Below are 15,207 nucleotides of genomic sequence, written 5' to 3' on the forward strand. Positions count from 1 at the left end.
TAAGTATCATACTTTACACAGATTTGTTTCCCAGCAGCCTAGCATGGGGCCTGAAAATGCTAATGACACTGATGATGATGTGGTTATTTCTGATTCTTGGATCAGTCTGTACTGCTGTTTCACTGAAAGGGCCACCTATTGATTGACTGATCGATCAGGATTACTTACTTTCTTATAAACAACACCCCAGAGAAAAGGGATAATTCTATCAAGGGGAAGAACAGTACAACCAGACTATGTGACTTGCTTCATGTCTCAATAATCTGCATAAAGATTAGAAGCGAACCCAAAATTTGATTTCTATTTCATTTCTTGTCATTAAAATGTCTCTTGATCTGTCATAAAACTGATTCAATAATATGACTTTGCAAATAATTAAATTATTAGGTAAATGTTCATTATGTAGTAGATGGAAGATAAGAGTAAATATCTTTCCAGGTCTTTTCCACTTACAACTCATATAAGCAGATCAATTGAGACCAGGCCAATTCAGATATAAGAAAATCCAAGCAGGGCGTGGTGGTTCACGCTTGTATTCCCAGCACTTTGGGAGGCTGAGGCAGATGGATCATCTGAGGTCTGGAGTTCGAGACTAGCCTGACCAACATGGTGAAATCCCATCTCTACTAAAAATACAAAAATTAGACGGGTGTGGTGGCACGCACCTGTAATCCCAGCTACTCGGGAGGATGAGGCAGGAGAATCACTTGAACCCAGGAGGCGGAGGTTGCAGTGAGCCAAGACCACACTACTGCACTCCAGCCTGGGCAACAGAGCGAGACTCTGTTTCAAAAAAAAAAAAAAAAAAAGACAATCCAATGTCTCAGGAAAATGTCTCAGGCCCCTTAACTGAGGTGTCGTAAATTTTAAAATTTAGTGAAAGTGATTTTTCTAAGCATAGAGGTATAGGTATCTAATAGCTTTCTCCAATTACCTTGAGCAGATGCAAAATTCAGGGTTTTGCATTTTCCTGGACCCAAATGTGTTACTTGCACCTGAAAGTTTAAAGGCTTTGGCAGTGTGGGTGGGATGTGGGATTGGCTGATTCAAGGACCCCATGTGCAAAAGAGCTGCCTAGGCACAGAATATTTACCAGCCACTAAAACTCCCGAACAACAGACTAGAAAACCATGCAGGAATAAGATTATCTCCCTTCAGAGATTTCCTTACACAACAGTCAGTGTACTGACCAACTAGGGAGGGAAAAAGAGGGGCAGATTAGGTCGGGCAGTGACATAAGACCCACTATACCTGTAGCACATGACTGATGAGTACCAAAAGGAGATCTAAATGAGATAGATATTAAAGGAATTTGAGGGAGGGGGAATTCAACAAAAGATCATAAAAGAGGTGGCATTTTAACATTTTTTGTTTTTTTTTCACAGTTTTGAGGCCTATAAAGGGGAAAAAAAAAACTTTCATCCACACAGTCAATTGTGTTATCTTGGATTTCATAAACAGGGCCAACCAACTACCTTTCTCTGAGGATGAGGTAGAATTTCCTAGTGCTAAGATTATTTACATTGCAACCCGAATTAATCTGAGGGAAGATGACATTACAAAGTTCCATAACCATCTGGCAAAGTATTTGGATAGCTGAATTTTAAGCCATGGGAAATACAAAGAATCACACAAAACAAGGACTAACACAGCATTTAGGATTTAGGAATGACACGGTGCCTCTATGTATGTAAGCTTCTTCACCATTTTAAATGTCCATGACAGGCCAGGTGCAGTCACTCACGCCAATAATCCCAGCACTTTGGGAGGCAAAGGAGGGAGGATTGCTTGAGCCCAGGTGTCCAATACCAGCCTGGGCAACATAGCTGGACTCCATTTCTATAAAAAATTAAAAATTAGCCAGGCGTGGTGGCACACGCCTGTAGTCCCAGCTACTAGGGAGGCTGAGGCAGGAGGATCGCTTGAGCCTGGAAGGTTGAGGCTGCAGTGAGCCATGATCACACCACTGTACTCCAGCCAGGACAACAAAGCAAGACTTTGTTTCAAAAAATAAAACAAAAAAATTTTTTAAAGTCCATGACAAAACTGAGACAAAGACAGCAAAGTAGAGAAAAATAATTTGGTTATAACAAACACTAATCAACATGCTCCATTTCAGTATGCAACTTTTAAAAGAAACAAAAACCTAAACCCTTAACATAAATATCAAAATATTTACCAAAATATTTCATGTCATATAAAGTATTATATATTCGGTATCACAGATCTTATTCCCAACAATTTTTTTGTTCTCTGCAATTCAATAATGTGTCCTTTAAAAGTACTTGAATGCATGTAAAAGCACACTTTAAAAAAAAGACTGGAAAGACACAATAAATATTAACTACATCCTCCACAGGTAGTTGGTTTATAGGTAAATTCTATTTTCCTTTTAGCTCATCTGTGGCTTAAACATTTTCTTTTTTTCTTTTTTGAGACAGAGTCTTGCTCTGTCGCCCAGGCTGGAGTGCAATGGTACGATCTCAGCTCACTGCAACCTCCGCCTCTCGGGTTCAAGCGATTCTCCTGCCTCATCCTCCCAAGTAGGTGGGACTACAGGTGCTCACCACCACGCCCGGCTAATTTTTGTATTTTTAGTACAGACGGGGTTTCACCATATTGGCCAGGCTGGTCTCGAACTCCTGACCTTGTGATCCACCTGCCTTGGCCTCCCAAAGTGCTGGGATTACAGGCGTGAGCCACCACGCCCAGCCTGGCTTAAACATTTTCCATAGCCATCAGGAATTGCTATTATGAAAAAAAAGGAGTCGGGGGAGGAGGTTTGTAAAATGCCATGTTAACATTCAGAATTTTAGAGGCCAGGCACGGTGGCTCATGCCTATAATCCCAGCACTTTGGGAGGCCGAGGCAGGCTGATCACTTGAGGTCAGGAGTTTGAGACCAGCCTGGCCAAAATGGCGAAACCCCGTCTCTACTAAAAATACAAAAATTAGCCAGATGTAGTGATGCACACCTGTAATTCCAGTTACTCGGGAGGCTGAAGCACAAGAATCACTTGAATCCAGGAGGCAGAGGTTGCAGTGAGCTGAGGTCACGCCACTGCACTCCAGCCTGGATGACAGAGTGAGACTCTGTCTCAAAAAAAAAAAAAAATTAGAGTTCAACTTCAGAACTTCCCATTTTTCTCATCAAAAATATTGAAATCATAAAACATCTTGCCTCTGACTCCTTGACACCAGAAAGTTTACCTTCCAGTGGTATATGCGCTCAGGAACAGGGAGGGCACGTGGCAAGACACAACAGGCTGTAACACTTACCTTGATGTCTGTGAATGGGGTAGCACTGGCTTGTCCACAGGAGAAAGAAGAAAGCCTTAAACGAACTGGTTTTCCCCGAGCCTTCTTGGCTAGAAGCAGAAGATAGGTAGCTGTGAGGTGATCATACTGCCACTAAAGGAAAAGAAAATCAAGTTGGTTAGAAGACCACTTGTTTGTGGAAATGATGTTCTATCTTTAATTAATTTTTTTCTTCAGTGTAACATTCAGAACTTTAAAAGTCAATAGGTTTACACAGCACATGATGAAAAACAGCAACCATTGCACAACACCTCCACACACATACAATTTCCTCTCCCACTAAGGAACAACTTTTAAACACTTTTAGCTATTTCTTCTGCTATTAATTCTGTATTTCCAAACTAAATGCTTACATGGCTTAAAATTTTTTTCAGCTTCAGATAACATGTATAAATTTCCTAGTATGAGAAATATGAATTTAGCTCTACTACAACTCCCTTCCTTTCCCACACATCTCCTCCCTGTTTCCTCCTACTATAATTTTATCACAATGTTTAGCTAAGTTAATATTTGCATTATTATGATTATGTAAATAGCATTCACAACTAAGTAGGGATAATGTTCAAAATATTTAATTGTTACCCTGACATCAACCATCAAAATAGAGGCCAAGAGGTCAGTAGGGTCCTGGGAGATGCCTGCCTTTCCAATTACTAATCTTTTAATTGTGAGAAGAGGGGAGGGAGTAGTGTCCAGGGTGTCAAAGGGAAGTAACAGGGCAACATGGAGGGCACTGGAGATAGTGGTTATTTACCAGTCAGTATATAAATACACTCATATTTTAACAACCAGTGTGGTCATGCTGGCTGAGTATCAGCTCTGCAGCTAAACCACACAGGGTGCTATTCTTGCATTTCCATTTTTTCATACCTTTGTTTTTCCTGAAGATAAAAATAAAAGAGTCAGTTATTCCTTACAAATTGAACTCCACCCTTTCCAACACTTTACCTCCTCTCAACATGTTCACACACATCTGCTAACTGCTTCCCCACTTAGAGAGATTCCACCTGATGTCTGCATCCTCTGCTCCACTCTGGACCAGCTTTTCAGCCAGCTACTCAATTGTCAGTCTAGGGATTCCTTTCCCCTCTATCTTACAATGTAGCCCCAGTTTCCCAGATCCTAAGTACTCTTCTTTCTTGGTTTAATCTCTCATTTTTGTGGAACACATCCTCCAGTGACTTCCTGAGGGCACATGCATGGGGGGTAAATTTTTTGAGATCTTGCATATCTGATAAATGACTGTATTCTATCTTCACACTTGATTCCGATTTGGTTAAGTAGAAAATTCTGGGTTGATAATAATCTTTGCAGTTTTGATGGTAGTATACTCTTCATTCTAGTACAGCTACTGAAAAACCTATAGTCATTTAGGTTTTGATTCTCCAGCCTTTGTGTATGAACTTTCATTTTTATCTTTGAAAACTTCCTGAATCTTATTATTTTCCTCCAGTTTTCTGAAATTCCACTAAAACAGGCCTTGGTGTGAATCTGTTCTCATCTACTGTTTTATCCCATGTTAGGCCTCTTCATTCTTGAAAACTCATATTCTTCGGTTCTGGAATATTTCTCTTTTTTGTTTTTAACTTTAAATTTTTTTTTAATTTTTAATAAAATAGAGGCCGGGCGCGGTGGCTCACGCCTGTAATCCCAGCACTTTGGGAGGCTGAGGCAGGTGGATCACGAGGTCAGGAGATCGAGACCATCCTGGCTAACACGGTGAAAACCTGTCTCTACTAAAAATACAAAAAATTAGCTGGGCGCGGTGGCCAGCGCCTGTAGTCCGAGCTACTCGGGAGGCTGAGGCAGGAGAATGGCGTGAACCTGGGAGGCGGAGCTTGCAGTGAGCAGAGATCACGCCACTGCATTCCAGCCTGGGCGACAGAGCAAGACTCTGTCTCAAAAATAAATAAATAAATAAATAAATAAAATAGAGATAGGGTCTCACTATGTTGCCCAGGCTGATCTTGAACTCCTGGCTTCAACCAATCCTCCCATCTTGGCCTCTCAGTTTTAAAATTACAGGCGTGAGCCACAGTGCCCAGCCTGGAATATTTCTTCTTGTATTATTTTTCCTTTTTTTGAGATAGAGTCTCGCTCTATCGCCCAGGCTGGAGTGCAATGGTGCAATCTCGGCTCACTACAACCTCTGCCTCCTGGGTTCAAGCGATCCTCTCGCCGCAGGGTCCTGAGTACCCGGGATTACAGGCACCCGCCACCACGCCTGGCTAATTTTTGTATTTTTAGTAGAGATGAGGTTTTACCCTGTTGGCCAGGCTGGTCTCGAACTCCTGGTCTCAAGTGATCCACCTGCCGCCTCAGCCTCCCAAAGTGCTGGGTTTACAGGCGTAAGCCACCATGCCCAGCTGTTCTACTTTGCTCTGTCACCCAGGCTGGAGTGCAGTGGTGCGATCTCGGCTCACTGCAAGCTCCGCCTCCCGGGTTCATGCCATTCTCCTGTCTCAGCCTCCCGAGTAGCTAGGACTACAGGCGCCCGCCACCACACCCGGCTAATTTTTTTGTATTTTTAGTAAAGACGGGGTTTCACCGTGCTAGCCAGGATGATCTCAATCTCCTGACCTCATGATGTGCCCGCGTCGGCCTCCCAAAGTGCTGGGATTACAGGCGTGAGCCATCGCACCTGGCCCAACAGGTTCTACTTTTAAAAGATTTCAAATGAATTTCATTTTCAAACACTTTTACTGAGCTTTTAATTTCTGTGGTCATATTTCAGATTTTCAAGAGCTATCTCTTGGAATGTTCATTTTTATTCATCTTATTCCTATGTCAAGAATGAAAATCACTTCTCTTACCTGAGAATATTAATTAGCAGTTTTTAGCCATTTTCTCCCGCTCCCTGCATATCTGGGTTTTTTTTTTCTCAGTATCTACTTTTTCTTCTTTCCTCTCCCCACCTTACTCCATTTGTTTTGATCTCCGACTTTCATGTTAGAAGTTTTCCTCAAATTTCTAGTGATTTTTGGTTGTCTGTTTCTACTTAAAAGTGAAGAATTATGTTACACAGCTGATTAGAGGTTCTATGTGTATGATGGGGCTGCTCAATACCTTGAAGGCTCCTCTCTAAGATGAACGGACAGGAACCTGAACTCCCAACCACTAATATAGTAGGACATTTATCTTAGCTTTTCCCTGGAGATAAATCTTCCAATATTTTCCCAACCATCACTGCAAATAGGATACAAATCCTGGTTTCAGCATTCTCAAAGTTGAATAGGGAAGGGAATTCGAGATGGTGGTTCACTGTTCAATATGAAGACTTTGTGCATCCATTTCAGAATGGTTCATCATCCGCATCTGAGCTGTATTTGGTACAAGAATGCCTTGTGACCTCCAGTCTTCTGCAGCGATGGGGAAGAGGAGGCTGTTATGCAGCACAGGTAGAGAAAGGAATCTAGGGTTCTAACTGCTTCTAATACAGGCTTTCACCCATCTTCCTGATTTTCCTCTTCACTTCCCTGACTTCAGAGGCTCCTGGTACCTCTGATTCCTGAGCCTTTCTGGAGCTCTCACCAGTTTGCTTGACGTCTTTCTCACTGCAAGCACTTAGCTTTCAGCTTTCTGCAAAATGCTCTGACAACTACCACTTATACCACTTATCTATATCTTCCAAACTTCTAATGACATCCCTTTGTCTCGCCTTTTATTCTGTTTGTAAATGTTTTGCCTTTTTATCCCTTTTTGTTAAGGTTTCAGGAAGTGTTCGATGTAAACTTAGCTGTTCAATCCACTATGTTTAATGGAAAGTTTCTAAATAATGTACTGAGAAAACTATGGGGCTATCTGCCCTACAAAAGTGTTAACTTTTAACAGTACGGAATAGTCTTTCATGCTATGTAGCCCCCTCACAAAGTACATGACTCAAAAGTCAACTACCAACTCTGTTTTTAGTAATGAATTTTATTAGTTAATAACTTAGATGGCCACGATCATAGTATATACTTTGAAATTTGCATAATGGCCCAATCAATCTAGTAGGAGAAGCATAAAATACTGTCATAAATTATGAAATGTTGCCTTTAATCCAAACAGGGTGAGGCAAAGAAAGGACAGTAAGGCTTCATGGCCAGGCACAGTGGCTCATACATGTTTTAATCCTAGCACTTTGGGAGGCTGAGGCTGGTGGGTCACTTGAGGTTAGGAGATCAAGACCAGCCCGGCCAACATGGTGAAACCCTGTCTCTACAAAAAATACAAAAATTAGCTGGGTGTGGTGGCAGGCGCCTGTAATCTCAGCTATATGGGAGGCTGAGGCAGGAGAATCGCTTGAACTCGGGAGGCAGAGGTTGCAGGGAGCGGAGATTGTGCTGCTGCACTCCAGCTTGGCAACAAAGGGAGACTCCATCTCAAAAAAAAAAAAAAAGAAAAGAAAAGAAAAGAAGAAGAGGCTTCATGGAGAAGGTGTCTGGGAAACCATGGTGGGGTGGAAAATATATACTTATAATCACTCTCCACTTTCCAAAAACTACATTAAAGACTTTTTCCCACCCCACATCTATGATAGCCCCATGTACGATAGCCACCTTTTTGAAAGAGATGTCATAAACTGACTAGAGACAATGGCTAAGAAACAAGTTGCCACTTTCTTACCAATGATGGCATGGCATAACCCAAGCATTGTAAACAATTCCTGGATAGTGCTAAGAGTTTTAGATGGAGTTTCCTAAACATGCCTAGGATTTCTACAACCATCCTCTAAACCCTCCTTTTCCCTATGCAAAAAAAGCTCTTTTTCATAACTTTCTGGCCAGTGCCACTGTATACTTCTCATTATAAGATGCACAGGAGAGTTCTGTGTTCAATAACAGATAAATCAACACATTAGTTATGCTGTCAGGTGATGTCAATCCACAAGTCTAAGACAAAGGTTTCCCTTATCTTTTAGGCAATTCCCTCTTTTGAAAGTCAAATGTCTGAAAGTAAAGTGATAGGGTTACCTATGAGAAAGTTCCATTTCTAGAAAACTAAGAACATTCTTAAATCCCCAGTTAAATGTTAAAGAAGTGTCCTGGCACCTGGGTTGAGGAGAGGCAGCTACTAGTGCACAGGGGCACAGACATGGAGGAGTGGCCCCTACCCTTCCTGAGACCCTCCTCCTGAGGCCTTCAGTCTTTACACACATGGGTGTTTACATCACAGGAGTGGGGAAAATGGATCTGTCCTGGACTGAACAGGTTCTCGAACACACATGTGACCCTTAGTGAAGGTCCCCTAGCAGAGGACTGGCTGCTGCCACAATCCAGAGCCACTCAGGGCTGGAGGAACAGGGAGACAGTAAGGAAAGTACTGTTGGGAATCTCAAAAGGAATACAATGAGATCACTCAAAATCATGAGACATAGGAGGCTTACTGCTGCATAGAAAAAGCAGTTCCAGAGTGCTCCTGTATATAATATAAAAGTAGGAGTTCTTACGAGTTGAATGTTTGAGAATAATATTGTTTCTCTCTCTCTCTCTGCACAAAGATCAGCAGCACCATACCAGCATATGGATCACACAGAACTACTCTCTCTCTGTCCTGTCTAATCAGCCCCAAAAGTGAAGGCAGAGCTCTCAGGATGTCACAGAAAAACACAGCAGACCCTGGCTAATCTCAAACCTGGTTTTCCTGAGGCTCTTCAAATTGGAAAGTATGTAGAGCCAGCATGAATTCTCTGAGCTACCCAGACAAGGGTTTCTCGACCTTGGCACTACTGACATCTGACCTGGATAACTGTTTGTTGTGAGGGGCTCTTCTGTGCATTGAAGGATGTTTGGTAGCATCCCTGGCCTCTACCCACTAGATGGCATTAGTACACATACACAAACCCCAGTTATGACAACCAAAAACGTCTCTAGTCACTGCCAAATGCCCGACTGCCAAAATCACTCCTGGTTGAGAACTGACCTAGACCAACACTTCTGAAGCTTTACTAACCATATGAACCACTTGGAGATTTGACACAGATTCCAATTCAGTAGGTCTGAGGTGAGGCCTGAGATTCTTCACAGCTAATAAGCACCTAGATGCTGATGCTGCTGGTCCTAGACCACACTTTGAACAGCAAGAATCTAGAGCACTGCTTCTTGACTCTGGCTGCATACCACCATCAGCTGGGAAGATTTAAAAACATTCTGATGCCTTGGCCATACCCCAGACCAACTGAATCATCATCTATGGGGTTGAGACCTAAACATCAGAATTAAAGTTCCCAAGAAATGCCACTATACAGCCAAGGTGAGAATCTCTCATCTAGAGTGAGTAGCCTATATCCTACTCATCCCTGGGACTCAACGAGGTATGAACAGGGATTTAAGAATGAGAAAAGAGTACAAAGGAAGAAAAACTATTACTTTCCTCACTACATTCTTGATGTTGGTCATGCTTAAATTTCAGAATAACTGAGAAGATCTTTAGAGAGCTGTAACACCAGGAAACAACCTCTACTATGCTTTGTTATGTTTTATGCACCAGAAGGAAAGCAAATAATTTGTATTTCCATTTCTTTTTTTTTTTTTTTTTTGAGACAAGATAGTCTAGCTCTGTCGCCCAGGCTGGAGTGCAGTGGCACGATCTCGGCTCACTGCAAGCTCTGCCTCCCGGGTTCACGCCATTCTCCTGCCTCAGCCTCCCGAGTAGCTGGGACTACAGGCACCCACACCACGCCGGGCTAATTTTTTGTATTTTTAGTAGAGATGGGGTTTCACCGTGTTAACCAGGATGGTCTCGATCTCCTGGCCTCGTGATCTGCCCGCCTCGGCCTCCCAAAGTGCTGGGATTACACGCGTGAGCCACTGCGCCTGGCCTCCATTTCACTTTTAAGTCTGAAAATTATAGGTAGAGGCGTCATAAAAGATATCATTTTAAAGACTTTTTTTCAATGATTATTGAAACTCTAAGTATGTTACTTTTTTTTTTTTTTTGAGACGGAGTCTCACTCTGTCACCAGGCTGGAGTGCAGTGGTATGATCTTGGCTCACTGCAACCTCCGCCTCCCAGGTTCAAGCCATTCTCCTGCCTCAGCTTCCCGAGTAGCTGGGATTACAGGCGCGCGCCACCACACCCGGCTAATTTTTGTATTTTTAGTAGAAACAGGGTTTCACCATGTTGGCCTTGATCTCCTGACCTCATGATCTACCCGCCTCGGACTCCCAAAGTGCTGACATTACAGGCATGAGCCACCGCGCCCGGCTTAAGTATGTTACTTTTAAGATTCAGATTTTTAAAGTTTGTGGATCTCATACCAATTTGTCCTGGATAAAATGACATGCTATCTGGGATTTACTTGGAAATATCCCAGCTGGAAAGGGAAGAAGGGAGAAAGTGGTAGGATATAGATTAAATTGGCAAAATGTTATTAACTATTGAAACTGAATGATGAGAACATGGAAACTCAGTGTTGTTATACTATTCTCTCTACTTTGGTGGGTAAATTTTTCTATAATAACATTTTTCAAAATTTCAGTATCTAAAGTATAGTCTTCCATTCAAGATTATCCCAAAGAAAATGTCCTACAATTTATTTTTTTAGGTTGCTTAAATGGAAACTTCAAATTTTCACTAATGAAAGACTGAGGACCATACAAATCTTACAGCAATTCCCAATTCTTATTATTTCCCTAAAGGCATTATCCATGAAAAAGTAAATTACACTACCATTTCCAGATACATTCTGTGTGTCTTTACTTATTATGTCATTCAGAAGAACTCCTTTATATTTTCTCCTTACTGAAAAGAATTGTGCCTTAGCAAAGCTTTGTTTAATTTTTTTAAAAAATTGCTTAAGGACTCCACCTTGCAAGTTAAAGAACAGATAAAGCAAACATAAATCACAGGTGATAGAAGACATAGTACTGGGCCAGGAGCAAAGCGAGGTACAAGTCACCCTTCACATTAGAGACAGCTAAGACTGCCTTGATCTCTTAAAACACACACACACACTAAAACACAGGTATGATCTAGAGATTGAGCATCTGAAAGAGCCAAAATAATCCAACACCAGAAATCATGATAATGCTTTCATGGTATTTGGTCTGTCCGCTTAGGGGTGACGTGATGCTGCTGTTGCTTTCAGGTGAGAAGAAAATTGCTTTGTGTTTACCTCATTTCCACAGCAGAAACTCAGTTGCATGTTAGAGAACTTTAGTCAAAATTAGAACTCTGTCCATTCTTTGTGCACTAGTTTGTTGTTTCTTTTCTTTTCTTTTTTTTTTTTTTTGAGATGGAGTCTCACTCTGTCGCCCAGGCTGGAGTGCAGTGGCGTGATCTCGGCTCACTGCAAACTCCACCTCCCGGGTTCACGCCATTCTCCTGCCTCAGCCTCCCAAGTAGCTGAGACTACAGGTGTCCACTACAACGCTCAGCTAATTTTTTGTATTTTTAGTAGAGACGGGGTTTCACTGTGTTAGCCAGGATGGTCTCAATCTCCCGACCTCGTGATTCGCCCGCCTCGGCCTCCCAAAGTGCCGGGATTACAGGCCTGAGCGCCACCGCGCCTGGCCAGTTGTTTCTTAATTATTTTTTCACTGTAATTCTTCTTCATCAATGTTTTAAGTTTGGAGTGTTCATTTTTAAAGAAGATATATAGCACACATCAGGATTGTGTGGAAATCATATGTAAATATTTTTTAAATGCAATATTTGTACCCATAATAAAATCACAGGTCTGAAAATGCTACACTATTTTTCATGTACTGATAAAACAAAGAACAATGAAACAAAAGATACTACTCTCAAGTTGGTGCTGTATTTTTTTTCTTTTTCTTTTTTGAGATGGAGTTTAGCTCTTGTCGCCCAGGCTGGAGTGCAGTGGTGTGATCTCGGCTCACTGCAACCTCTGCCTCCCGGGTTCAAGTGATTCTCATGCCTCAGCCTCCCGAGTAGCTGGGATTACAGACACGCACCACCACACCCGGCTAATTTTTGTATTTTCAGTAGAGACGGGGTTTCACCACATTGGCCAGGCTGGTCTCGAACTCCTGACCTCAAGTGATCCTCCCACCTCGGCCTCCCAAAGTGCTCAGATTACAGGTGTAAGCCACTGCGCCCAGCCCATGCTGTATTTCTTACCAGTGAAACTAAATCCTCCGTTGTTTGCCTGTTGTTTCTGTGATGTACAGAAAGTTCTGTTATGCAATCATCATCGAGGTGAATAAACTACAAAAAAAAATTATGCACTTTATTAACAAAAAATTACAAATATATTCATTGTTTTCACATTTTAAAATCAGTATAATTACTTTATACAATCAAATATCATTATGTAAAACATGAATCTGTCAATTTCTTGGGGAAGAATCAACATTCTCTATAATCTTTTAAGAAGTAAGCATATTCCAGCAAGCATTTCAAGAAGATGAGCTCTTTCCCAGCTCTTTATCTCCATCATCATCTGAGCAACTGTTGTTAAAGTTCTGTTGTACAATGCCGGGCACAGTAGTTCACACCTGTAATCCTAGCATTTTGGGAGGCTGGGGCAGGCAAATCACCCGAGGTCAGGAGTTTGAGACTGGCCTGGCCAGCATGGTGAAACCCCATCTCTACTAAAAATACAAAAATTAGCCAGGCGTGGTGGCGAGCATCTGTAATCCCAGCCACCTGGGAGGCTGTGGCACAAGAATCACTTGAACCCAGGAGGCGGAGGCTGCAGTGAGCTGACACTGTGCCACTGCACTCCAGCTTGGGCAACAGAGCGAGACTGTCTCAAAAAAAAAAAAAAAAGTTCTGTTGTACAGCCCAGGGACTGTATACCCCCCTTCCCCACTGCAAAACCTGCATTGGCATTTTCATCAAAGAGCAGCCACCTAGGCATCTAAAATCAGTGGCTATACAACAGACTGGTAAAAGGGTGATTCAAACTTGTAGAGCACAGGGTACCTCAGGTTATGTTTACATTTAGCACAATTCAAGGAGCCTTTACGATGGTGCCACAGATGCCACACGATCATTATTTTGCTGAACCACAACTTTAAAAAAGAAAAAGTAAGAGCCTCTACACAAAATTCATTTTGCTTAAGGACAGAAATTATCCAAATAATCCCTACATGATGGTACCTCACTAAAGGTAGGGCTGGAAATGGGTTCTCAGAACCAAGCAAGGATCACTGAGAACAAAAAGGCAGGAATCAGGAATAGTCTGGCCTGGACCTGGAAGGGAGCTCAGAAGATTACATGGGAAGAGAAGCAGAGGAATACAACTTTAAAGTTCATCTTTCCAACATAAGAACTCTCTTAGGCCAGGTGCGGTGGCTCACGCCTGTAATCCCAGCACTTTGGGAGGCCGAGGTGGGTGGATCATCTGAGGTCAGGAGTTCGAGACCAGCCTCATCAACATGGAGAAACCCCGTCTCTACTAAAAATACAAAATTAGCCAGGCATGGTGGCGCATGCCTGTAATCCCAGCTACTCAGGAGGCTGAGGCAGGAGAATCGCTTGAACCCAGGAGGCGGAGGTTTTGGGGAGCTGAGATCAAGCCATTGCACTCCAGGCTGGGCAACGACAGTGAAACTCCATCTCCAAAAAAAAAAAAATCTCTCTTTATGGCAGCCCAAGTGAGGGATGCTTTACATTCTGCTTAAAGGCCTCCTCTCCAGAGTACACAGAACAGCTGGAATGGTTAGCATCTCCCTCCTGCTGCCTGAGGTCTGTCTCCCTGTGATCTCTGTCCACTGGGAATTGGTACAACCTGACGGCTAACAGGCTTTGGAATTAGACAGACCTTAGTTTTAATTGCAACAGGACTTAATAACCATGTGTCCTTGAACATGACCACACCTCTGAGTCTCAGTTTCATCATCTGTTAGAGAGAGATGGTACGTGCCCTGCAATATATGCAACATAGAGCAAGTGCCTAGTACAACATCTCAACAGAATAGGCCCTCAAAAACTGGTTATTTTCACCAACAGTCATAATTCTATTTCCTCTGTGATAGAAGAGCCTTTCAGAAATTTGCGTATTCCCATTATAAGCAAACTTTCCTCTGCAAGTCTTCCGTTTTCTAGTTCCGCCAACCTCCACTTTAATGATTAACTCCCCTTACTATTCTGGCCCTTTCTTTAGATCACACTCCAGGTTGATATTACACATCAAAGTGAGGTATTCAGAACCAAACATAACATGAAAGAGAGGTCTGCCCAGCACAAGGCAGGGCAATATCATGAGCTTCCATTGTTTTGAACATCACACTTGTAACAACAAGCTCAAGAGAAAGTCAGGCTGCCATCATGAAAAGAAACAGTAAAGACAAATTTTTCCCCTCAATTCACATGCTGAAACCTAATCACTAGTGTAACAGTATTAGGAGGTTGGGCCTTTGGGAGGTGAGTAGGTCACAAGTGGGCTCTGCTCATAAATGGGGTTATTACACTTATAAAAGAGGCCCCAGGCCAAAGTACAATGGCTCATGCCTGTAATCCCAGGGCTTTGGGAGGCTGAGGTGGGAGGATCACTTGAAGCCAGGAGTTGGAGACTGGCCTGGGCAATACAGCAAGACCCCATTACTACAAAAAAAAATATTCAAAAATTAGCCAGGTGCAGTGGCTCGCATGCGTAGTCCTAGCTACTCAGGAGGCTGAGGTGGGAGGATCACTTGAGCCCAAGAGTTCAAGGTTACAGTAAGGTATGATCAAGCCACTGCACTCCAGCCTGGGTGAAAGAATGAGACCCTATCTCTTTAAAAAAGAAAAAGAAAAAGAAAAGAAAAGAAAGAAAAGAGGCTCCAGAGGCCTCTCCCCTTTCTCCCCTTCCACCATGTGAGGACACAGCAAGAAAGAGCCATTCTATGAACCAGAAAGCGGGCCCTCATCAAACACCAAATCTGCTGGTGCCTTGATCTTTTTTTTCTTTATTTTTACTCTCCAGAGTAAAAATAACTGCAAGAAATAAATTTCTGTT

At 42.5% G+C, this 15,207-nt stretch overlaps 1 protein-coding gene across 15 annotated transcripts in view; it reads right to left on the minus strand.

The window, feature by feature from the left end:
• The window catches only part of MELK (maternal embryonic leucine zipper kinase), a 99,022-nt gene that overhangs the window by 19,208 nt on the left and 64,607 nt on the right, over window positions 1-15,207 (minus strand). For 13 of the 15 annotated variants that reach the window (XM_054502051.1, XM_054502054.2, XM_054502052.1 and 10 more), the window contains 2 exons: window positions 12,384-12,470; window positions 3,279-3,410 (listed from right to left, as the gene is read on the minus strand). In XM_054502051.1, coding sequence (XP_054358026.1) covers window positions 3,279-3,410; window positions 12,384-12,470 — 219 coding nt within the window. The remainder of the gene's footprint in view (window positions 1-3,278; window positions 3,411-12,383; window positions 12,471-15,207) is intronic. The other 2 variants (XM_063650160.1, XM_063650153.1) reach the window with 1 other exon arrangement.

The sequence above is a fragment of the Pongo pygmaeus genome, chromosome 13 (assembly GCF_028885625.2).
Source record: "Pongo pygmaeus isolate AG05252 chromosome 13, NHGRI_mPonPyg2-v2.0_pri, whole genome shotgun sequence".
Lineage (NCBI taxonomy): Eukaryota > Metazoa > Chordata > Mammalia > Primates > Hominidae > Pongo > Pongo pygmaeus.